The following is a 25,332-nucleotide window of genomic DNA, read 5'->3' as shown; positions in this document are numbered from 1 at the left end:
TTAAATTAAAACATGTCCTTGCCGATATTTCCGCTTTGGCTTCGATAGCAGATTGCCCGCCGGCGGTTTTGGTGTATATTTAAATGCATCATTTTGCGGACGTCTACGACCGCGAGTCGTCGGCGGTAAATTCTTGGGATAATTGTCATGATAAGGTGGCGGAACATTCGGGAAATAGTCATCATTATAATGCGAGTCTCGTGCAAGCTGCTGTTGCTCCTTTTCAGCCAATTTTATCAGCTGCTTGAATTTCGGATTACTCAGTAATTGTAGTTTTAATGATTCGTCGAGAATTTTCTGTTGATCCTCTAGATATTTATCAATTTGTTTTTTAGAAGCTACCGCTTTGAGTTGCTCGCGTAAAGCTGTCTTCAAATGCTCGACATGAGGGTGAGTGTATAGGTTTTCTGGTTCGTAAACGTCGTAACCACCGGTTGGTATGGCAGTAATATGAGCTGGAACCGTAGATTTTGGCGGAGCAATAATATGTATGGCCTGCGGTTCATAGTATTTGCTATACTTTTGTTTTTTCGCCCCCGCTGATGGTTCAAATTCTCGTACCTCTTGTGAATAATCTTCGGCCAATGTGGAATATTTATTCGATTTCGTTTTCCCTTGCAATGGTAAAGTTTTCTTAGGTATTGTTATCGGATGTTGAACTCTAATGTGCGTGCCAATCGAATATTCACGACTGTCATTCTCCTTATAGGATCGATACGAGTCCGGAGAATTACCAGAATATTCTTCAGAAGACGAATAGTTTTCGCTTGAGGATTCCTCTTCCTGTAATCAGCAAAAATGACACACATTATACGAAACACGATGAGACGGATTGAGATACAATACAGAAGCTTACCGAGTCATATGGTTTATAGTTCTTTCTCTTTGTATATTTGGATTTAACACGACGCCGTTCACTTGGCTCTTGCACCAGATCGACATGATAAGAAGCTGGATGTCGTTGGCTAGAGATTTGCGTTCCCGACGGAACTATGCCGTTAGTGAAATATGAATACGACGATGATTGGGCACACGAGTCGGCTATATTTGCCAACAACATGGTGAGAAAAAACTTTTATAATAAAAAAAGAGAAATTTCAATGAAAATTGTAATTCCAGCAAAATCTCATGAAGGCGATGGCAATTGCAACGGAACGCAAACGTGTATGTCGGGACAATCTATCTTAATCGCATTTGAAAAGCAAATTGATCAGATAATCAAATGAAGCCTAAAGCAATTGTGTAAAAGACAAAGCATTTCATTCATTTCCTTGATGCAATAAATAAACAGGTTCCATTTTTATGGCCATCTTGCAGCAACTGTGCGATTAAAAATTATTGATAATACGTTGTAATGCCACACCTGCACGAAACGGAAGTCTTGATATGTGCTTTCATTTCCTAAACTTATTTAATGGAAAAATTCGCTAATAATAAATATGGTTTTCCTTAAACTTTCTTAGAATCCATGGCTTGTTTTCACGTCCAACAAGACAAGATTAAGATGATATAACCCTGGCAGTTTATATCATCGTGTCCCTAACTAAAGTGAACACGATCGTCTTTCCATGAACCCATCCGCGTTATGGTGGATTTTTGAATACCGTTGAAAAGGATCCTTGAGTGTAACAAAATCGAATTTCAAATCAAAAATTGCCTTGAATATCCTTCGTCGAAATGCTCCGTAAGAAATAAAGGATGTTTCCTCATCCTTACTTCAAGGAGAGAGAAGCATTAATCAATCTATCATTCCTATCCGTGGCACGAACGAACAAATAGTTAATCGTATACAAGTTTTATGCAAATTTCTTATGAAAAATAATCCTCACAAACCACATTAACACCTATTAACAGAACCACAATTGACCAAGAGAAAGGATTTGTAGGCAGCTGCCTTAGGCGATGAGCGAGCAGAACTCGCATTTTCCTCACTCCTCAAATATTCATATAATCAATATGTAAGAAACAAGTAAAAGAATTTTAGTGAGGCAGGGTCCTCCTGGTCACCTCACAGTTATCCATACATCGAGTATTCAAAATAATCAAAATAATTATTCACTTCTTTGTGGTTTATTAGCCATTAGGCAAGCAAGACAGAACGTTTAAGACATGTTTGTACTTTCGTCAAATGAAGGCGTGTTACCTGCCTAAAATTGCGTTCATTCTAAAATAAATATGGTGGACAACGTGATCTGGACGACTGATTTTTTCTTAAGAATACCATCGATATGGATATCAAGTGAAAGGACTTGTAGGAGTATAGAATGCGATAAGCTGAGCAAGCTATTTCTACATTAATTAAGGTGGACACCAGGTGGACACCAGGACGCAGTGGCTGACTTTTTTCTTCACAATATCTTCGATATGGGCATCAAATAAAAGGAATTGGAGAATAAAATACGGCAAACTAGGTAAGTCAATTCCACATTAGTTAAGATGGACACCAGGACGCAGTGGCTAAGCTTTTTCTTCACAATGTCTTCGATATGGGTATCAAATAAAAAGACTTGGAGAGTGGAAGGCGACCAGCTAAGCATGTTAATTCCAAACTATACACCACAGACGTAATGACGTAGTAGGCGAAAATTTCCATGTCGTCGATATGGTTATCAAGCAAAAGGATTCGAGGAATAGAATGCGACAGGCCAAGTAGTAATTCTAAATTAATTATATTGGACGCCCGCCAAGTAACTTTCTTACATTTTTTTCATATAATTTTGTCTAATGTTAGCCTCAGCTTTTGGAAAACCTTACAAGCAATATATTCGTATTTAACTAATAAAGATATAAAATAAATGAGTAAAACATGCATTTGAAAGCGCATCTCATGACGAAATGATGCTGTTTTATCTAATTAACATTTTCGTAAACAAATGTTTTTCCTAATAAACAAATTATTTCACAAACAAGTAGAGGTACGCAAGCATACAATGCTTACAAATTTTTAAAGCAAATCTCAATATATTTTCATTACTTATCAATGCGAAATAAGCTTTCAATCCTTGCGACGACTATTTAAAGTGTGAATTGGAAAGGTTTGACAGATGGAAACCCATCAAGCTTGTGTAAGCAAATACGGCGAACAGCTCTTGAACAAAACTGCTTATGCAAAATGATGCGTTAATGTGCAATAATTTACGTTATCGCAACATAAAAAAAAAAAGGAAAAGAAAAGCATTTTTTTTTTTTGGCATTTACTTACATTCACCAGAGTTTTCATTTTTGTTTCTTTTTCTTGTTACTTAAGTGTTTTCAGGCACTTTTCCACTTTCTTATTATCAAAAATTTTCGCATCGAAATTCACGCATAGATTGTTGTTGTTGTTGTTGTTGTTTAAGCAAACGTTTTTATTATTACAAAATATTAATTATTATTTAATAACTAACATCATCATTCGTTGCGGTTGTTGTTAATGTTGGTAATAAATTTATTTTTATTTTTATTTTTTTTTAATTTTTACGCTTCTTTGTTGGTTGTGCGGTACGTTGCTCAAATGAAACTGAAAGTTTTTCCACTGAGTGAAGTGGTTTTATGCCAACTTCCTCATGAGCCCAAAACTGTGTAAAAACCAATTCAACATAATTTTCTTACTATTTTTACGGGAGATTTGCTTTTCGTTTTTGCTTACAACAAACACACGCATACAAATCTCGTGTCTAAGGCTTTGTCTTTTTAAAGCAATTTCTCCTGCGCTTACTTACACTACTGATGACCAACTGCAGCGATTGAAAAAATGCTTCGTATAACTACCATTACTATATAAGTTTAAAAATAAATAAATAATAAAAATAAAAAAAAAAGTAAAAGCAATTAAATGTTTCTCTTTTTTTGCCCTTCTTCTTGTTTTTCTTCTTGTTATAGTGTTGTGTTTGTTTACATTGCACTATTACTTATGCAAATCAACTTATGATGTAAAATAAAGAGATATATGTGTGCAAATGTAACATTTCATATACGTGTAAATATGATTTATATTCAAATTACTTAATATGCATTTACACAAGGTCTGTGGTGCACGAAAAACAAAACGAAAAAAAAAAATATTTATTTATCCGGCATATTTTATTATCGCAAGCAATGAAGAAAGCAATGATTTAACGAAATTTCAATGTCTTTAGATTTTTTTTTTTTATGAGTTAAGGGAAAACTAACGCGAATCGTGAGATTTTTCATTTATTAATTGGAAAGTACACAATTCTTAGCAGTTCATGTCACTCTCTGAGTGAGTTATTATTAAATTAAACTCTTATGTCATTGCAGTGCCTCGTTAATATTGATCAATCAATATATAAGCGCTTATTAGCCGCAATGACTTGTGATCAGGTTAAAGCGACAATCACAAAGTATTTCTCAAGTCCGAAACTGTATTCAAAAGTTTCGAAAATAAATTGTTTTAAGCGTTTAAATAGGAGTTACATTTGTAGTTTGCTTCATATTCGTTAAAGTGCATTCAAGTGAATTTGCAAAAGTTAACGGTACGCGATACTATGCATCAAAGAAAATTTATGGGTGGAGCATCCTTCTCGTTGAAGGAACACATGATAGAATAATTTCCTAACAATTTCGAACTCTTGCTCAAGCGGGGAGTCGCAGGCAGTTGTAATGCCTTGTACCTCGTAACGTTACCTTACCGAATACTACTAACAGGCGCCACAAACAAACACGTTAGTACAATTCGCCTGAGAGGATCGTTGAAATTCTGCATAATATGGATCTGCCTTTAGCTACCAAAAAATCCTAAACATTTTATCCTAAAATTTTAGCGGCAAAATTGCAAAATCTTTAATTTTAAGCCTAAGCTCCCGTAAACAGTCCAAAAAAGATGACTAATCGTATAGCCGTGTTGGAGATGCTTGAATCTTTTGAAGCTAATTTGTTTAAATCCTCTTTTGTAAAATCTTTCTCGACTCGATTATCTTAAGAATTCAAGGTAAACTTTATTTTATGCCATAAAGCAACGAACACATGATCTGCAGTTGTACGATGAGTTAGGTAACCCAAAAAAATTCTTCTTTTCCATGATCTGTCAAACCGTCATTTAGAACAAGCCTCGTAAGCTTTGTGTTTAGTGAACGCAAGGAGATATTAGCCTAACACTCAACGAGCTTTGCCGTCATGTTAACTTGAATGCATGTTTATTGGTTAATGCAACACGTTTCCTTTCAATTATATTAAATATACTTCAAGAAGGTTTGAACTCTGACGAATTAAGGCACTGCTAACTTGATGTGGTCGCCATTCTGACAGAAATCTTGATAGCTTATATATGTAAAACAGCGATAAAAAGGCTTTTAGAAAAGTGATAATCAATTATTGTGAGGCGCAACATTTTTAGTGTGGCTCCTACGTATGTTTCCACAAGGAGGAGAAAGAAAGGAAGAAAGAGAGAGGGAGAGAGAGAGATTAACTACAAACAATACTTTGTTATTTGTGAACAAGTCCTCCGAACAGCATCCTAAAGACTGGACTTACGGTGACAGCATTTAGCCAGAGAAACAAATACTAAGACTAAAGTCTTAAAGCGCTAGCACTCAGCTATCTCAGACTATCGGCTTTATTGCAACCCTACCCTAGCACCCTACGAACCTCGAGTAGTTAGTTGAGACCCTTTGCCTGCTCGACCGCACGGCTTTTCAAAGTTCTAATGCTCACTAAACAACAAGGCTTAGCGCATGTTTAGCGAGTGTAAAATCCACTTGAAAACACATACACATATTTAACAAAAGTGTCTGAATATGTATATAAAACTCAAATGCAAGTAAACTTAAATTAATTTTAATTAAACGTAAAACATTTTTTAATTTTCCTGTTTTTTTTTTTTTTTTTGCTTTGGTTTTCCTTAACAATTTGATCGAATCATCGATTATTTTGTTATATGCGCAAGTGTCAACCGATGACAAATGCAACGATGCAACGATTCAACGATTCAACGATTCAACGCACACACATTGACAATATTATCAAAATAATGTTTAGCTCGTGAAACGTAAATTCTTTGAAATGTTACCAAATATTTGTTGTTGCTTGCAATAGCAATTATACTATGTGAAACCGGTTTATTACAAATACAGGCCAGCGGAAAAATCGCGTACGCCAAAAGTGTTTTTAAGTTTAAGCAATCAAATGCAGACAAACAGTAACAATGTGTACAAGCAACTATTTGTGAAGGCTTGTGAATGCTTGTTGTTGTATTGCGCATGCATTCAGTGCATGTGTGCTGCACAACTCTCTGCACTAATAAATACCTGAAGCCAAGATAAAAATAAATGAAGCTATCTTTTCGATTGCTTGCAATAGTTCATGACTGCATAATAGGCTGGAAAATCTTTGATTATTTCATTCGATTGAAAGTGAAGTTCAGGTTCAACATCAGGAAATGCAAACAAAACGTATAAAGCATGTTGGCTGCACCAGTTTTTTTTCTTCTTTTTCTTTTCTTTTCTTTTCTTTTCTCGCCGCTGCTCGTGTCTGCGGTTGCTTTAAATGAAAGGCTTATTAAATGTATGGTTAGTTGGTTAAGTGATTGAAGTCAATTATTGTTGTTATCCAAGTAAGCGAGAAAAATTTACATAAAAAAAAAAAACCGTTACGGTTACCCAAAGAAATGAAAACCGACCGAAACTGCCTCAAACATTTACTTGACTTGTTTTCTGTCTTCCTCTCCCTCTCGCTCTTTACACCGACTATACGAAATTAAATACGAAACATTAGAATACCGAAGGAGGAAAGGGACCGCAAATTAAAAATTTGTTATAGGTTTTTGTTTTTGGAAATTGCGTTTATCAATCGTGTGAGATAATCAATGCACTCCTCTTCTCGCAACGATATAAACTTTTTTAATTGGTATTGCATACGGTTTTCTTTAAAAGTCATTATCATAATTGTTTTCCACTTAAACCACAAACGAAATAAATAATAAAACGTAAAGTTCAAATATTTGAAAAATTTCAAATCTTTTCCATTGTAAGACGGTTAGCTTAGTTTGTCTGCGTTGTTAGTTGAACGGCATTCAGGTAAACGTAAATGGTATACTTTTTTCCTCAATGTCATTTCCTGACTTTTCCAATTTCATCATCATCATCATCATCATCATCATCATCATTATGATTATCATGGCGGGATGGATGTACACCAAATACGGAACACACTCAACGGAAAAGGAAAGAAAAACTGACATAACCGGCTCTAAAGTGAAATCAATTATTAAAGCAAAATAAAAAAAAATAAAAAAATAAAAAAAGAAAAGGAAAGAAAAAAAATATGAATTGCCCAACATAGATATTCTTATGTAATCTTTTCGCAAAACACTTTCAAATTTCAGATGTTTAAGAAACCCGTATAACAATTCATACATACATATACATATATATATATTCATAACTTGCTTCGGCTTAATTATTTCTTTCATTTTTATAAAATTATTGATTGATTTGGCTGGCATCTTACATTGTTAACGTAAAATGACTTTATTTGTGAAAAGTTTGATAATTGTTTTTACCTTAACTGCGGTTTTGAAAATATTTTCAGCTTTCACAAGGTCAAGCTCAAGTTCAAAATCTTTGTAAAGTTTTTTTATTCAAAAAAAAAAAAAAGAAACCCACTTGCACTTCATGTAAGCAGAGAGACATTTACGCCTCCTTTTTTTTTAATCCCACGTTAAATGATGACAACGGAATAAATTTAAATTTCACTAATTTAGGAAGTCAATGCCGGCATACGTAATAGAGTTAAGCAAAAAGCATCAAGTGAAGTTAATTATGCATTAAATCGCATCTCTACTGCATTTCATGGTACCGTTATCTGTAAAAAGGTACGCAAATTCACATTAATCATTAAAACTTATTGGAAAATTGCCCTTCCTCCTCCCTATGAATGCACTGAGCACATACGGCAGATTAAAAAATAAAACATAAAAAGATCAAAGGAAGCCGAAGGGAGGCCCTTGCAATCTCGCAAAAACAATAATCACAAATTGAAGGAATAACCCGTAGCTTAGAATTTTCTAAGCAAGTCTATGGTTACTCAAGTGGTTTTGGCGTCTTTTCAACCGCACCGTGATCATAGCAATTGAATCGACTCGGACTTTGACTTGGAAGAATTGCGAAATACAACGCCAAGGTTTAAAGTCGACTTGTCGGGTTGCGTGTGCAACCAAGTGCTAACAGTACATTTCAATTACACATGCTTCAGCATATCCCTCGAATAGCTGCTTAGAACTGTCTAGTCAGAGAACATGTCAAAAAAAGATTAACGCAAATTGTGGAGGAAGATTGCTACTACGTCCACGTCGCCACTATACTTGGATACTTTTCGTGCTACATTTGTCCTCAATCGGCGTGTACACATTAAGGTCTAGCAAGTAAGTGAAGATGAAGCGAAGCAGAAGCTAAATTCGAAAAGTTTATCAAATGTCTGCATTTTTTACTTCTTTAGTTAAGATGACCGATGACTTAGGGAGCGTCTCCTATACGTGCAACGCGGTGACCTTCAGAGAGAAATAAGAAGTCGCCGCGGTCTAGTGGCATAACAAACACTCAATTTACCGACTAAGAACTCACCATAGGTCGCACCAACTATCGCCCTAAGAGTTTAACTCACAATGGGATGTTAAGAATCTTGTACAGAAAAGAGACTAATGCTGACCTAAGGAGAAGAGCAGTGAAGGTGGTTTCAGAGTAAGAGGAAAAGAGAGATTCCCATCAGCTCCGTCACGGTGTGCACTGTATAAGTGCAAATATTGATTTTCCCCTTTCAAGAGAAGAATCCCTACTCACGCTACGAGGCCTTTACCTTCCGTAAATCGCCGTAAGGCTTTAGAAAAAGAATTAGAAAGTTCTTCATAAAGTTACGACATTCGGTTCGCCCTGGCTGCAACTATTGCAAGATCTCTACTACGCCAAGTCCATAGGACAAAAATAAATTGTGAGGTGAGGGTAACCGTTGTCTCTGAAGCCACTGTGTCTGAATAGACTTCCAAAGAAAGTAATAAAGGAACTATCAAAATTTGTTATTGTTTTTCAAAACTCGATAGGAGAGCCAAGATAAGATAAGAGATTTTTGGTGAAAACCTTCAGAACTCCATAGAAATTCAAGTATTTTGATAGTTCGTAGCGTTCTAATCTAGAGTTTACCGATTTTCCACCGAACTGTTGTAACATCATTTTTACTTTTACCCTTTAGTTAGCTTTATTGGGTGCGCTCAAATTAGTCTTAGCCATTTTTCTACTCCACTCGCTATCTATCGGACCGATCAGCCTGCAATTATTGCAAATGTTTGAAATTGTATGGAAAGACGTACAAATGTGATATCTTAACGCGTTTTGGATAATTTGAAAAAATGCTGTTTATCCTTCGGAAAAGCCTCGTTTTAGAAATGAATGCAAAAAGTAAACGTTTCGACTGTGTGCAGAAAATCATTGATATAAGAATTTTTTGTTTTTCTTCTTTTTTTGGTTGTGTTTAAGAAAGGTCAGCTGCCTTTTCTATAACTGATTTCGGAGCCAAAAAAAAATAAATGCCAAAAAAACAAGAATATATTCACATAATAAAATGACATACAACATATACGCACACACGTACAACTTGACTGAGAAGAAAAAGCGTTAAAAAAATCAAATTGAGAAACCTGCGCACACATAAGAGAATTGTAAGTTTAACAAATTTATATTTTCGGCTGGAGGCGTCGGTGAATCGACCAAAGCAGACAACAAAACAACATTTAAAAATAAATTATTCGCACACACACACACAAACACACACAACCGCATATAAGCAAAAATGTCCACATTACTGAACGACGACTAATTTAAAAAACAAATAGATGAATGGTTAAATGAATGAATGTGTATCTCTCTGTGTTTGTGTGTGTGTGTGTGTTTGTGTGTTTGTGTGATTTAAGCTATTCGTGGTTACATTAATTGTGAGTATCGTTAATGATATACAAAAATATTGGATATCAGATCGTGAGTGCATACAACGTTCATTGCACGGCGATGACAAACAAACTCATTGCTAGAGCTGCTCATGTTGATGCTGTGTGATTGGCATTTGAACACCTACGACTTTAGCACCATAACCAAGTTGCGCTTTGTTTTTCTTTTTCTCTTTCTCAGCCAAGTGAATTCTGAGTAAATTATTTTTCGCATTTAGTTGAGCTTATAACGTTGTACGAAACAGTTGACGGATCGCCTAGCAATCATATCGCGTGCAAATAAAAGCAAAAAAAAAAAAAATGATTAATGGAAAATTCTTTACGGGTCTGCCGCCCAGAATGATTGATCGCCATGGAACGCCAACGCAAAATCGTTTAGAATCTCATTTATATTGGCCCGACGATACGAAAGTTGATTCGGCCATCGAGAGTAAAGTGAAACGTAGAAATAGCGTTCTATCGGATCGAAGCGAAAGACCGCAATTAAAAAAACAAATATCAACAGATGATGATGAAGTCGATGTTAAGGAAAGATTTCAAAGAGAATTCACCAAATCGTCCATACAGTTCTACGATAATTTAAATGAAGACGTCAACACAAAGAATACAAGAAGGCTTGCGAGAAGCTCGAAATCAATGAGAAATGAAATCGCGGAAAAACCCACTGCCACCAAATTGGAGATGCCTGAAAGTGTAGTCGATGAGGCTTATACCGCTGCCAAAAAGCAACAAGCTTACACTTCGAAAATTCAATTCTACGATTATGTCAATGAACCGGAACCGCAAATGCAACGGAATAATATGAGAAAACCTAAAATGGATATGAATGATAAACGCGACGTGGAATTGAATACAAAAAACAGTCCGAAACTACAAGTCAAGCATAATGTTAGAACTTTTAGCGAAGAAAAGGAAAAAAGCCCTAAAGTGATTAACAATAATGAAAGTCAACAACATCAACTGAAGACATCTGAAAATATTGCGGAACAGAAAGAGGATAATTTAAGAAAGTCTTTCAACAATCGGCCAAGATACCGGGAAGATCGCTTGGAACACCACCATCAGCCTGCCAACATGCAATATTCCCCGGACAGACTCAACGAGAGACGTCATCCTTATCGGCGAGAACCGTTGTACGATCACGACTATCGACGTTTAGAAGACAATTTCCACGATTGTGAACAAATCGATCAAGCGTACCTAGATCATCGACGGGAAAAATTAAATTATCAAAGAGAGTTTTTAATTCCTGAACCGAGGAGAGTCTTAAGAAATCACTTTTATCCATATGATTATGAAGATATCGAAGAACGGATGAATAATATGCATTTAAGAGGTGCTGTGCGTCCGAGAAGAGTTACAAGTTATCAACCAGAATGGGACGATAGAAGCTATGGTAATGATTATATATTGATGTTGTTGCAACCTAAATATATTAAAACAACACCCACTTTCAGACCCAGCCAACTAAATATGATTTATGGATATTTACCAACTTGCCACCAGTCACTAATACTACCAGTTCGCGGTAATTATTACAATAACAACAACAATTACGGAATTATATCAACAACATTACCATATAGAGCTAAAGCAGTAAAAGGTAGCTTTAAACCAAGCGATACAGATTACAATAATTACAATAACAACGATATCATCAATACATTGAATAGTTCACATACACAAAACGCAATTACCATAAATAAAACAAGCCGCAACAATAACAAACAAGATGATGTTAAGCAAACGCCACGAGAAGCACCAGCAAGCACAGCAATTAATATGAAATCGTCACAATCTTCTGAAAGACGGCAATCGCGACAAACAACATCGACAAAAAATTTAAAACATTTACGCAGTAGTTTATGTTTTCATGACGGCGAAATAATTGCGGATAATGATGTAAAAGAATAGTTTACAGCCCGACAAACGGCGGCACGTGGAGGTGCTAAACTGCGGTAAGCTTACCTCACTGATGATGATGATGATGATGATGATCGTTATGTAGCAATCTTGCGGACTTGTTCAGTATTTCTCCTCTCGATTACCATAATAGAATCAATCAAATGTCTACGTCATCAATATTTACAAGTTCTTTAGTCGCAATGGAGACACATTTCGCAAAGTTGTTCGCCTATTAACATTGAAAGCAAATGCAATGTTTTTGATCTTTGAGAAGCAAGCAAGTGTTAAACAATTCCGCTGTCCGTATTAGCGAGACATTTACTTAACTTAGTTTTTACTCTTTTTCTTTCTGATTTTTTGCTTTCATACGAAATATTAATTGAATTTGCATGTTAGGTGAACAAAGCAGAATAACACCTACTTGCAGTAAAATGAAAACAAAATGAAAAATTGCAATATTTCTTATTAGCTTAGTTTGTCTACAGAAATTAAAACATTTTATGTATTATAAGAGTTTTTAAATCTGGAAATATGTAAATCTACTTATATGTATATATCGATGTTTGTTTATGTAGTGTTTGTATTTTTCGAATCAAGTTTTTTTTTTTTTTTTTTGTTATTTTAAATAAAGAAAAAAAATTTCATAAACGTAATAAAAATAATCATTTCGGATTGTCTTGTTAATCATGTTTAAAAGTATCGCATAATTTGAATAATAACTAACTTCCGCTAGATTTGATTTGTTTGCCCTATCAGCTGAGAAAGTAATATTAATTAATCCAATCTGCAAGCTAAAGTCGACCTATCGTTACTGCGATAATTACGGATGCGCCCTAACCAAATTGAAAGCGACGCCCATGCGGGTAAGCTTTTTAAAAGCAAGGAAACCTTGAAAAGCGGTGCAAGCACCAGAAATTTTGTGGAAATAAAGAAGGAGAACGCAAAGTAAGGAACAAGGCGGGACGAAGTTTGGAAGAATTTTCAACTCGAACTTCCTCATGTTTATTGTAACAAAATTACATTCGCTTATGGCCGAATCCTTCATACCCATCACCGACTAAAAGAAAGGCAATATATAAATTTATATGCTTCTGTTTGAATAATAAATCGCATAGATTCTCTATATTTGAGGAAAAACCATATGTAAAAACTAAGTTAAACCGTATAAACAATTTTATGAATCTCCAAGCAAGTAGAGACGCAGAGACCAACGATTTATAAAATATGACCGTATGTTAAAGATTTATAAAAATTCTAAACCGGCTCTTCATTATACGCTTATGCGGAAATATGCGTGGTTATGGTAGATGGTATAAGCAAAAGACGGTTTAGAACATTCGTGAATCTCTGACGAACGGCTTTGCATTAGGAAGATCACTTTAAAACTTTCATCAACCTCTAAAGTGTCTTCGCGAATGCTATGACCTCCTTCAGGCAAATGCTTTATCTCTTTAATATAAAATATATAAAAACAAGATCAGGGACAATGAAAAATTTTAAGACTTCACTTACCTCTAGTGACAAACATTTTCTTTGCTTCAGGTTGAAAATTGATACGACGAATCTGCGCTTAATGACAACACACTTAATTTAATCCTTCATTATATAGTGCTTAACTGTTCCTTTTATGCCCTACATTCGTCTTAATTGAAAATATTTACATCACTTCGCGGAAGAAATGTAACAAAGAACGACCACGAATGTCATTGGCAGGTGCAGCCAATCAATGCAAACATAAGAAACAAATTATTGATAACCGTGTAAAGCCGCGACTTGGAAGCAATTGCTTGTAAAGCAGAGGGAGCCCTTCCAATATAATGCAATTTAAAAAAGCGATTCTTAATATACGAAAATTGCTTAACACTTCCTATTGGCATTCCTTGCATACAATTTTCACAATTTTCATTAAAAAACACTTTATTGTTGCCTAAAACTCGGGATATATTTTCACGAACAGGAGCAAAAAGCCTGGTTTTAATAAGAACACATTGCCACTTATTGTCTTATTAATATTGTATGCTTATGTCTTCGATGTGTTAATTAATCCGAAATCACTTTATGCTTTCTCCGCTGACTACTTGTATTACTTTTTCGATTCTTTCTTTATTCTATATTACTTCAAACTCAAAAAATAAACACAAAGGCCCACAAAGCGACGACTCCGACAAGTTTAAAAAATTTTACGAAAAACACGTTAATCAACGCGACTTGGGAAATGCGCCTTGTCCCACACGGCGACGAGCTTTTACCCGTAATATAAAATGAATTTTCTTAATATCGGACATATTATTGAAATTTGCACAACATTTGCACAACAATGGCACACAAGAAACGCGAAGTATGAGAATTTTTTTGGCACTCACTACAAAACCCTTTACTCTTGCATAAAACTCAATAAATATTTTCGCGAGCAAGAGCAAAGAATCCGCGTTTAATAAAAACAAAATTTGCCATTAATTTTTTATTATTCAATGCTTAAGCCTCCAAGGTCTTGAGTATTTTACTTTTGTTGCTTTGCTGATTGTTTCTTTATCCTATCAACACAAACGCCCACAAAAAAAGTCTTGGCCACGAAATTCACTACCGGCGGGAAAAAAAACTTATGAGAAACATGTGTTAATCACCGCGACTTGAAAATGAATAATTTTACCGCAAAGACAAGCATTTCAGCATAATACAAAATGGCGGACAATTTTTGGACTTTTCAAGAAAAAAAAAAACATGTAAGCGTTCAAGAAACGCAATTTAATTGGGAATTTTATTATATATTGGCCTGCCGGGCAATTTTCGCATTTTTCGCAACTTTTCACTGGAAAAGTGTTCTAGTTTCCTACAATATTTTTTTCCGACTTAAAATTCAACAAATTTTCTCGCGGACTGACGCGAACGCGATTAAGCAAGAATTAAAAACAGTGTTGTTTGCTATCAAAACCACTCAATCAAATTAGCGATCTATCCTTTTAGAGTTGATTCAATGGTTCATTGATTAATTAATGAGTTTTTTTTTTTTTCTCAAGTTTGAGTGCACAGTTGCATAATCGCGATTAGCTTAGCTAGTGAAATGGATTTAAACATATCTAGGTATTTATGCGTCCGAACGAGGTTATGTTGGTTTTCAGAAATTAAGGCCAAAAATATTGAAAAAAAACAACAAATGCAACAAGTATACAATTGTCACGGATGCCAAGTGTGCCAAGTTCCAGCCTTTGTTTTTTTCTTTATGAACTAGCAAACGAACTACTAGGAGTATATTTAACTCGTCCAGCCTTTTGTTACATTTACAAATAAATAATTATTTCCTTTATGACAATATTTTTATTTCAATTATTTTCATATTTCGCTTTTTATTAACAATGTTATTGTTGTTATATTTTCTTCTTGCGTTTTTTTTTTATTTTTTCTTTATATATATATTTCACACATTCACACCATAATTTTTTTAAAAAAACTATCTTGTAGACTTAGAAAGCATACATGGCTGCATGAATACATACATATATATATACATATATATATATATATATATATATATATTATGGAATTTGTCATACACACACACATAAAATTCATTAATATAATAAATATTGAATTTAAAAACCTTAAAATACTTACGCCTTCTAAACGATATTTAATTATGTTGCTTATTCTTAATACACAAACACGTATACACCATACATATGCAAATGTACATCGTCGTATATAACTAAAAAAATGTTTATCTGTTTGACAGAATAACTGGATTGCAAGTGGGAGTGTGAGAGAAGATATTATAACAGAAAAAATTGCACATATTTTAATTATTGATAGAAAAGAAAAACAAACAAAAAAAAATTAAAAAATATTTAAATTTTTTTTTTTTTTTTTTTTTTTTTTTTTTTTTTTTTGCTTTTTCACTTATCTTAGATATGTTGATTTGTAAATGTGTGTAAATTTCTCTTATTCTCGTTTTCATATATTTTTTTTTTTACTTTTGTTTTTAACTTAAAATTATCGTAATTTAAAGTCTGTTCTTGTCGTTAAGCTGCGTTCAGTTTCGTTAATAAATAAAAAAGCATTTAATGCAACCACAAAAATTAACATATATACTTTCTCTCATTAGCAAATAATACTTAAACTATAAACTTCATTATTAGTTATGATCTCGATATTTACCTTAACTACGGCATAACATGTATACAATGGATTGCATTTATATCAAATATTAAATGGATTTTTATTTACATTAAAACTCTTTCTTAATCAATCAAATTTTCAAATAATAATTAAAACAAGACAAGCGAAGGCCTGAAAAATTTTCACAAATTAATTTCACAATTGAATCGTAGCAAAAATGGAAGAAGGAATTCTTAAAAACAAAGAGATGTAAATTTCCTTTGACATTTCAATTTATCCAAGTTCGACCTAATTAACATAATCTTGACATTGAGAACTCGGACTGTAAGAGTAGACTGAAGCAAATTTACGCTCATTATAACTGACACAGGGACGAATTGGTAAAAACATACATCAAATTGAGTCCCAAATGCGAAAAGTAAAAACGATATTGCGTTGTGGACATTCGATAAGTATCTCACGTCAACAAGAACTGTATGTATGTCCATGTACAAATTCGATCTTTAAAAATCTTACAAATCTGGCAATCATGCGGTTTTTCATCTGGTCCATCATCTATCACTAGTGTTATAAGTAATTTTGAAATATATCTAAAGATTTTTGCAGAGAGCTTCGCTCAAAGCCATGAAGCATGAAAGTACTTAACTCTTTACGAAAGCTATGCTGAAATTTACTTTTATCCCTTTCCTGTGGAGTCTAATTTAAGAATCTCTAAATGAGATCGAATCTCTTCTTGAGTTCATATCAAAATTTGATTAAAAAAAAAAAAATCGTAAGAAATTCTAAAAACAACATAAATTTATAAAAGATTTTCAGACATATCATACATAATAAATAATATAGCAGGTTTTTATATAGAAAACACTACATAGTTGTGATATTTATTATCATGGTAGATGTCGAGACGTTTGCCATTGGATTGACACAAAACTTTGTTGCTTGTTGCATAGGCAATAACTGTAAATATGGGGAAACTTACAATTAGAAGCCTGTGTAACTTCGTCATCTGGAGTAGAAAGTAGGCTAAGTCGGCAGTTAAGCACTTCATACATAGGAAGTGCTAGAGTGGTATTCCGTTCAATGCTTGCCTTTTTAGATACAGAAATCATTAAGTAGTTGGCGAGCTCATCATAAACGCCCGAAGTTGTATTGAAATCAAAATCGGTTGTATCGGTCGCACGCTTAGGTCACTTAGTGGCTTATAACTCGACATTTTTGGCTTTCCGGATTCCGAGGAGGAGAGAAACAAACCTAAAATCTCAGCTATATTCCATATAAAATCCGAGATTGAAATTAATCTTCATTCAAAGCCACAGTGATCATGAGTGAATTGCTTAGAGAGAGGTAATGAGGTTTCGTATCTATTGTGATAAGATATGCAAACCTTTTTTGTATTGAACTTCCTTTGTGAAGGAAAAATGGATGCCTTTTTTAGACACAATTTTCTGAACATTTTCATCAATACTTCAATTTTTTTTTGCCAAACAATCTTTCATCGTAACAAGAATGGAAGGCACCTTAAGTCTTGCGATTATTTTCTTTATCTATCGTCTTAGGTTAGATTATTTTAGCATCGAAAAGGTAGCAAGATCTTAAGGTTTTCTCCCCCAACGTGATCTCTCCGTACGCTGAAAAGCCAAGAGGAAAAGCTTTAAAGTACTTAAAGTTGTTATAATCGGACTCTAGTTCGCAGTCCAACTAGGTTTTCTTTTGACCCCAGTGATCAACCTATAAAATTAATAGGTGTTAAAGCCTAAGGGCGAACGAATCTCCCGTTAGAATATCCAATAGCCCTATAGTCCTCGGAAATGATCAATTGTTGGACATTTCTCAACAACAGCATAAAAATTAATTACATGCGGTGCGGTTAGCAGGTGGGGTAATCGTCAGAATCGTGCAAACAAAACCGAACATCTGAATATCGCAAGTTTTCTATTTTAAAAACCTGTTATATTACAACTTTTACTTGATGCGCATTTCTGCGTTTAAATTTCACTTCCCTTTCCTCCGCGCCTTCTCCTCATTTCTTCCTCTCCATCCTTCTTGAATCCTTTCAATGATTTACTGTTCCGTTAGGATTTTGCATTTGCATCGGTGGCGACATCAATACGAAATTGGTTTTGCCTTCTTTATCGGTGGTGACTTGAAGTAGTTCAGGCTTATCCATGGCTGCCGCTACATCACCCGTATGAGTGATTACACAATATTGATTGCCATTATAGGTGACTATTGGTAAACCACTAACCGTAGCTGTCGCTACAGACGCTACTGCCGCTACTGTACCCGACGAAAGCTGTTGATCCGTTGCTGTCATACTCAGGCTGTTGATGTTGTTCAGCTGAGCCTGTACATAAGTAGCTGCGGTCGGTGAGTTAGCAATAAAGTTGGCAATCTATGCATAAAAAATAAAACGAAAAAAAAAAATAATTTTTTTTAAAGATGATTACCTCTATATGTACAAACATCGTATTAGTGAATAAACTATGAAGTTAATGACCTGTTATTTATGTATGTATGTATAGGCCTATAGTGTAATATTTTTCTGTTTGGAATATTTTTCTTTTCAATTAGACTCTTTATGTTTTAAATTCTTATATCATTTTATCAATGTTGCTGTCAATGCTGCTGTCCTTGGTCTTGCAATAAATCGTTTCTCATTAGTATTTGTAAAACTAGTTGGTTTTTTTTTGTCTTCTTCTTCTTGCTATATCAGTTCTTATTGCCTTTACAATTGACGATATTATTCTGTTTATTTCATGAGACGTTTTCTGCATTGAGTTTTTATCGAATTAATTCAATCAATAGCTTGGAAATGGCCTGAAAATGTCGGCATTAGCCTAAAGGATAGTAAGCTAAGGAATAGAGAGAGAAATATTGTGGAAACTATTCATTATTTTAGGAATCCAAAATAAATTTGCGATCTAGGAGCGTATGGCGCCGGCTCAATGCTTGAATTTTGGTTCATGTCTGAACATTGTATCATAACATGCACATACAGACAGGCAGTACACACATTATACGGTACAAGTACAACACAATATGGCAGAAACAAGTAAGTGTACGAACTTGTCTTTTTACCACTTGCTGTTGTTGTTGTTGTTGTTGCTGCTGCTGTTGTTGAGTTGTTTGTACTTCTGCGGTTGTTTGCTGCTGTTGCACCTGTTGTTGTTGTTGTTGTTGTTGCTGCTGCTGCTGCTGCTGCTGCACGTTAATAAACATTTGATTTTGTATTATTATTTTCTCTTTGCGATGTAAGCTTTCGTCCCGACTAATATTGCTACCATTGTTGCTATTATTCGCATTTTGGTTACTCGGTTCCAATTGATAGTCACCCTGACTGGCGATAACCGTCGTTTTGTTGCTTGTTTTGTTTTGCTCGTTCATTTGTTCCTGGTGTCAATACTGGAAAAAAAGAAAAAATTGCTACTGAGTATGTTCTGCTAATAAAACGATTCTAACAATAGCTTGGAAAACGCAATTCGAAAAAATGTGCGAACGAAAAGAGAAGAAATTGTTACCGAAAAAAACCGAAACTCTTAGTAAAAATAGGAAGAGTACAACTTAAGCAATGAAATAATATCAAGCTTCGCCACTACAGTTGAAGCTTTAACTGTCAAAGTGTGTATAAAATATCAACCGACATTTTCTCACCTCCAGATGACTTTTGGCGTGCAATGTCCACTCGTCTCGATTATTGAACATACGTCCACATAATTCGCAAGTCCATGATAATTGCTGTTGATGATGATGTGGTATAATAATACCGGGTATAGCGGTGGTTTGTCCAGTCGCATTATGCTGAGTTCCCGCAGTTTGGACGATTATATTTTGCGTAGCTACCTGAACGGCCTGTTGTTGTAATTGTAATTCTAAATTTTGTTTATTGTCTTCGGGTTCAGGTTCTTTCTTCTTAACCAAATTGTTAAGACGTTTACCAAGCGGAGCAATATTTGTAGGCGTAACATGTTTAAATTTGTTCATATGAATGACAAGTTTATCGCGTCGAGCAAAAGCTTTATTACATACCTATCAATCATAATATGAGAAAGGAAAAGTATATCAGTAATGAAGACTAATCTTAGACATCTATGCAGATGTCGGGTACAAAAAATTATACTTCACAAATATAAGGCTTCTCGCCGGTATGTATACGCATATGTATGGTAAGTTTGTCCTTTCGCGCCAGACCTTTGCCGCAAACACTGCACTCGAATGCTTTATTCGTACCTAAGAGTAGTAGTTAGTACAATTATTCTTGATAATCAGTTATCAGTTATGATATATTGCATTGTGATATACTTTTTGAAGGATTTGTTTTTCGAACCCCCGACGATGCCTGTTGTACCTGTTGGAGTGCTTTTAAACGACTGGCCGGATGCATAGAGCCACCCTCAACATATGGTTCGGTAAACGGTATCAAATTCGGTTTAGGTATATTATAGGTAACATTATCCGATGACCAACTGCCCAGACTTTGCAGCACACGAACGCCGCCTTCAAAGCCCATACCCACATCGTCGGGTACCGTAAACGTGCTCTCATTACCGGCTGAGCTTGAGGAACTGATTTGTGGTACCTTAATAGTACTGGCATAGTGTTGTTGCAATTGTTGTTGCTGTTGTTGTTGACTTGCATTGCTATTATTGTTATTATTATTATTATTATTATTGTTATTATGTGCATTAGGTGAATTCTGTTGTTGATAATCACTTACAATTGTATTGGTATTACAAGGTTGCTGTTGCTGTTGCTGTTGTTGCTGCTGTTGCTTAAATTGTATAGCCGCCTGAGCCATTTGCTGTTGAACAGCCATATGCGCCTCCAAGTATGCATTTTTCTGCGCTACCGTCATTTTATCCATATTCACTGTGCCGTCCTAGAAAACAACAAAGCAATAAAAGTTACACTATTGTTATGATTTAATTATAATTAAAATTTTTTACTATATTTATATACACTTTTTTATCATTCTAATAACAATACAATGCTTGAAACCTATCTTAACCTTCTTCTTCTCTCTCTCTCTTTCTCTCTCTCTCTCTCGCTCAGCCATAACCGAAATGAAAATGAAACATTGCAACCCCCTCGAATTCATCGAGAGAGAGAGAGAAATTTTATTATTTAACCGCTAAAATGTTAGTTTATCATCCAATCTCTTCCTCTTCGTGTTCGAAAGCTTTTTCATTGTCTTTATAAAAGTGATAAATTCTTCTTTTTTTTTTTTTAATTTCAATTTCACTCAATTTTTTGCACTTTATGCGAAAGCATTTCTTATGTATTTCTTTTTATGTTGAGACTTGTTTTCGGTTTTCTATGTTTGCCGGGTTTTAACGGCACATAGTGTGAGCTTCAAGTGCAAAGATTCTGCGTTGAGGATTCTGAGTGGAATACACCACTTCTATCGCTAAATGATAAGAGTTTACGCACTTCTTCGCACCGTTTTGTGCTAATAAAATGAATTCACAAAAGATATGATATCCAGCAGTAAAATTATAAAAAGCTTTTGCTTGGGCAGATGTTAGTATGCTTACACTTGCATTAATCGGATATTTCATTTATTTATTTCTTTTCATAGAACCAAATGAATTGAATCGCCAGAGCAAGAGAAATAACGAAAAATTTTTGACTAATGAACTCTGGCATCGAATTTTATATTTACTAAACTGTAAAGCCCAAATAATGGCCATTGAAAGATCTACCCTAGATCTAGATGTACGGGCGCTTTATATAAGAATATATATTTGTCAACAATCCATCACGATCCACTTGACGGTAATCAGAGTGGTATTTTCCGAATATCTTAGGACCACCAATTGGGAGCCTGCTGCTACTACGTCCGTGAAAAAGACACGCTCACATGTTTATGTATGTCTGGATACCTATACTTGAAGCAGAGAAAGTGGAGAACGAAATGTGAAACACACAGACATCCTTAAATTAATTTCCGGGGTTATATTCGGAAGCGCTTATGGCGACCAGGTCCAGAAAGGTAAATAGCTTTCATAAAAGTTTAAACTGAAAATGGTCCTGATCGAATTGCTGACCTATCCATCGTCAATAAAAACGATGGATTCACCCGAGAGTTCTTAATTTCAATTTTTCCCACAAGTTCTTTAAGAAAAATTACAATTTTTCTGAACCATTTTTTTTTTTTTATTAGGTAATCTAAGATACATCGAGTCTTCAATGTTCACGCACTCGCTTATTCATACCACCATTTCGAATCGTTTCATTCTAAGCAATTATCCTTATTATTATTATTAGGCTTAACATTTTTTCGATTACTTTAGATTACACTTTGCAACCGTCACATCACAAACGTCATTAGAATTTCAACTCTTTAATAAAAAAGTTAATTTTATTACAAAAGAAAAATTAAAAATTCTTCAATATCTCTTTACTTTGCTTCGAAATTTGCATTTCATTCTAATAAAATAAAATGAATCGATTTTCCCCGCGCGCGCACTCTTGCTTTAGATAATTTTCTCTACACCTGCTTTTCACCGCATTTACTTTACTTTTATTAAATCATAGAAAATATAATTAATTGTTAATTAATTATTAACAAGAAACAAACAAAAAAACAAAAACAAAAAAAAAATTACCAAATTTTTCATAAAATATTATTTATTGGTTTTTTTTTTTTATTATTAAATCCAGACAAACTTGTACAACAGATAATTAATATATTAAAAAATCAAGAAACAATAGACTCTTATGGGGAGCACAGAAAATGTATATAAGTTTACTTGAATTTTTTGGTTATTTTATTTAATTTTTTTTTTTATTTTTTTTTTTTTCGCTAAAACCCGCAAAGTATACTTTGTTGGAATGAATTTTTTTCAGCACCTTTTGTTTGTGTATGTATTGTGAAACTGATTTGTTACTCATTTTTGAGACGACGAATGTCTATATATTTTGCTGTTTGTTTGATTGTTTCGAATTTTGTATTGCTTTTGTCGGTAACTGCGTCGATTTTCATTATTTGAGAACGAATTAATATATTCATTTCAGTTTTTCTTTCGTATTGTTGTTGCCATTAAATCCGACATTTTCAATTCAATTGTATAAATGAATATGAATGTGTGTTTTGCTTGTACTCAAAATTTCGATTGTTTACTGTGCACTTGTATGAACTTCCGAATTTATATGATTCTCTATAATGAGTGCCAAACAACCAACCAACCAACCAACCAATACAATAAAAAAAAGCTTCTAATTAGAATGCGTACAAGAGAAGCAAAAAACTGCTCGCTACTTGCTGCTTGCTGCTTGCTGCTTTTCCGCATTAAAATTAATGCTCAGTGTCGCTTGAAACGTTCAAAATACGAAACGGGGGTGCAATCGAACACCAGAAGCACAAAATGAGAATGTACGACTGAAATTTTATGTAAATACAAATATCTTGTCAAACTACGATGGCTTTTATAATTAAAGGATACCGGCAAGCTATCTTAATCGTGACTGTTGTGTTATATGCCGACGATTATATAAATTATTTTGTCCGAAATACTTTCGAGGACTTGCATAAATTTCTGATTTTTGGTAAATTTTCCGACTCAGAGGCAATAAGACCATGTTTATCTATCTGCTGACTATCAAACTTAAAAGTTTAGGAATTCAAAGGGTTGAATAGATACGATAGTTAGTTTAAATAAGATTATCTAATCCAAATCTGCACAAAAACAATTCATGCGTTTGGAAAAAACATAATTGTCTACTTTTAGGCGCGAGATTTTTAAACATTTTATTGCCTAATCTAAGCACATCTTTTATAATTGCCCGGGAAAACAATGTAAAAGCTCGTCAATATCTTGGGTATTTTGAAATTAGAAATGGGCCTTAATTATAAAATGCACTGTCGTATCTTTGTGTTTACATTCAAATTTTTTTTTTTTTCCTGTTTCGCTTCTTTTCTGTGAGCCATTCGTGATTGTTATGTGAGGGTATGTCTTCGGCTTTTTAAATTATTTTTTTTCAGCCTAATACAAAGATTATTGAGTAAAGTTTTTGTTAAACGTAACGGAATTGAAACAAATAAATCAATATTTTTTTTCTTTTTTCAGCATATCCATAAATGTTAATTAGAAATGCTTTCAATCCCTTTGAATGCTATTCGGTTCTTTGATCTCCACTGGGTTTTTCAAATGCAAAATTCGATATGTGTGTAAGAAACCAATGTAGCAATGAAAAGGACAACCTCACGTATAAGTTAGGAAAAAAATTGTGAAAAAAGGGTAACATAAAAAGTTCATTAAATAGCTTGAGAAATCAAAATGAAAAAATCTGTGCACAGCAGTTCAACCTGTTGGCGATTTCATAAAGTAATGAATATTAAGACAAAAGTATTAGTAAACTACTCAGGGAATGGGCCCTAGAAGTGGGGAAAGAGATAGAAAGATAGAAATAGGGAGTGGGTGTTCGCCGCCTAGTAGGCGTATACCCAATCAATAAGTGTTATGCCTTTGCCGACTCACTGCTCAGCACAGCTTCAGATTTGAACCCGCGGACACTGACCTGATAGTCCCGATTCTCACTTTCTCGGCTGCTCCGGCGGATAATTTATAATTTCTAGCGGAAAACTGTCGACCAGACATGGCTAAATCTATTTTGTGATTCATATTGACATATTGAGAATATTTTATATATATACAAATAATATCCGATGCAAGCATACTTTATAGAAGCATAGCGTAGAAGCACTAACATAAGCTTTGACAAATCTAGTGTGCTGATGGATTTGGGCACAAAACACGGTTAAGCGTCCATTCACTCGTCAAAAAACTTCAACTTGAATTCTCCAAATTTTTATATAAGCATTTAAATACAATTTCTTGCGGAGAAGAAAAGAATTTTCTGCCGAAAAAATAGAAAACGGCAAGAAACTGTACTCGCCATGGAACGAACGCAAAATGATATAAACTAAAAATTGTGTTTTTATTTATTTTTTGCCAATAATTTATTCATAATCTACGCATGACGTAACTGTAAACACTAAGCGGTCTATATTTATAGCCGTAATCGTGTAAGAGTGACACATAAACAAACGTACGATAACAAAAAGATTGCCTCACCAAAAACAATGTTCATATAAAAACCTGTCGAATTTGCATAAATTCGTTATCAGGACGAAGGCGTCAATTTCCCGATTTATGTGATTTGTTTTTTCTTTTAGCGAAGCACATGAGTTTTGTTAACAGCGCATTAATTTACAGGAAAAAGTTTCTTGCGTTTGTAATTGACATAAAAAGATATACGCCAGATATAAATTGTTAGTACGATGGTAGCTTTTGTTGCTTTGAACGAAGATAAAGCTCTTGATGGCATTCTTTCTTTCTTTTACTGTATGTTTATGTTTGCAAGTATTTTATAATCAATCTTTT

At 34.2% G+C, this 25,332-nt stretch overlaps 4 protein-coding genes across 6 annotated transcripts in view; 1 reads left to right on the top strand and 3 right to left on the bottom strand.

The window, feature by feature from the left end:
- Nucleotides 1–3,611, bottom strand: LOC119634557. Its single transcript, XM_038028788.1, has 3 exons — nt 3,203–3,611; nt 857–1,072; nt 1–783 (listed from the first exon to the last, which is right to left on the bottom strand). The coding sequence occupies exons 1-3, from the start codon at nt 3,218–3,220 to the stop codon at nt 1–3; spliced, it is 1,017 nt and encodes a 338-aa protein (XP_037884716.1). The 5' UTR covers nt 3,221–3,611.
- Nucleotides 3,612–10,118: 6,507 nt separating this feature from the next.
- LOC119635201 lies at nt 10,119–12,418 on the top strand. The gene has a single exon (XM_038029893.1). The coding sequence runs from the start codon at nt 10,232–10,234 to the stop codon at nt 11,843–11,845; it is 1,614 nt and encodes a 537-aa protein (XP_037885821.1). The 5' UTR covers nt 10,119–10,231; the 3' UTR covers nt 11,846–12,418.
- Nucleotides 12,419–19,259: 6,841 nt separating this feature from the next.
- LOC119634330 (zinc finger protein 436) overlaps nt 19,260–25,332 on the bottom strand; it is a 10,299-nt gene continuing 4,226 nt past the window's right edge. Inside the window, exons 1-5 of one of the 3 annotated variants that reach the window (XM_038028406.1) lie at nt 22,799–23,089; nt 20,249–20,825; nt 20,067–20,176; nt 19,601–19,975; nt 19,260–19,351 (exon numbers count right to left, since the gene is read on the bottom strand). In XM_038028406.1, the coding sequence (XP_037884334.1) occupies nt 19,346–19,351; nt 19,601–19,975; nt 20,067–20,176; nt 20,249–20,825; nt 22,799–22,840 (1,110 nt within the window). In that variant the 5' untranslated portion in view covers nt 22,841–23,089 and the 3' untranslated portion in view covers nt 19,260–19,345. Of the gene's footprint in view, nt 19,352–19,600; nt 19,976–20,066; nt 20,177–20,248; nt 20,826–22,554; nt 22,665–22,798; nt 23,090–25,332 lie in introns of those variants that run through there. The other 2 variants (XM_038028407.1, XM_038028405.1) reach the window with 2 other exon arrangements.
- Nucleotides 23,546–25,332, bottom strand: part of LOC119634329 — a 27,149-nt gene continuing 25,362 nt past the window's right edge. Inside the window, exon 10 of the mRNA XM_038028404.1 lies at nt 23,546–23,566. Within this exon, the coding sequence (XP_037884332.1) occupies nt 23,562–23,566 (5 nt within the window). The 3' untranslated portion in view covers nt 23,546–23,561. The remainder of the gene's footprint in view (nt 23,567–25,332) is intronic.

The sequence above is a fragment of the Glossina fuscipes genome, unplaced genomic scaffold, assembly GCF_014805625.2.
Source record: "Glossina fuscipes isolate IAEA_lab_2018 unplaced genomic scaffold, Yale_Gfus_2 3, whole genome shotgun sequence".
Classification (NCBI taxonomy): Eukaryota; Metazoa; Arthropoda; class Insecta; order Diptera; family Glossinidae; genus Glossina; species Glossina fuscipes.
The sequence above is the reverse complement of the archived record's forward strand: the minus strand, read 5'-3'. Positions and strand labels throughout refer to the sequence as shown.

Excerpts from the sequence above, each read along its gene's own strand:
- LOC119635201 (XM_038029893.1), top strand. The coding sequence starts at position 10,232 with ATGATTAATGGAAAATTCTTTACGGGTCTGCCGCCCAGAATGATTGAT.
- LOC119634557 (XM_038028788.1), bottom strand. Across the intron at positions 784-856 it reads ACTATAAACCATATGACTCG|GAAGAGGAATCCTCAAGCGA; the intron begins GTAAGCTTCTGT and ends TGCTGATTACAG.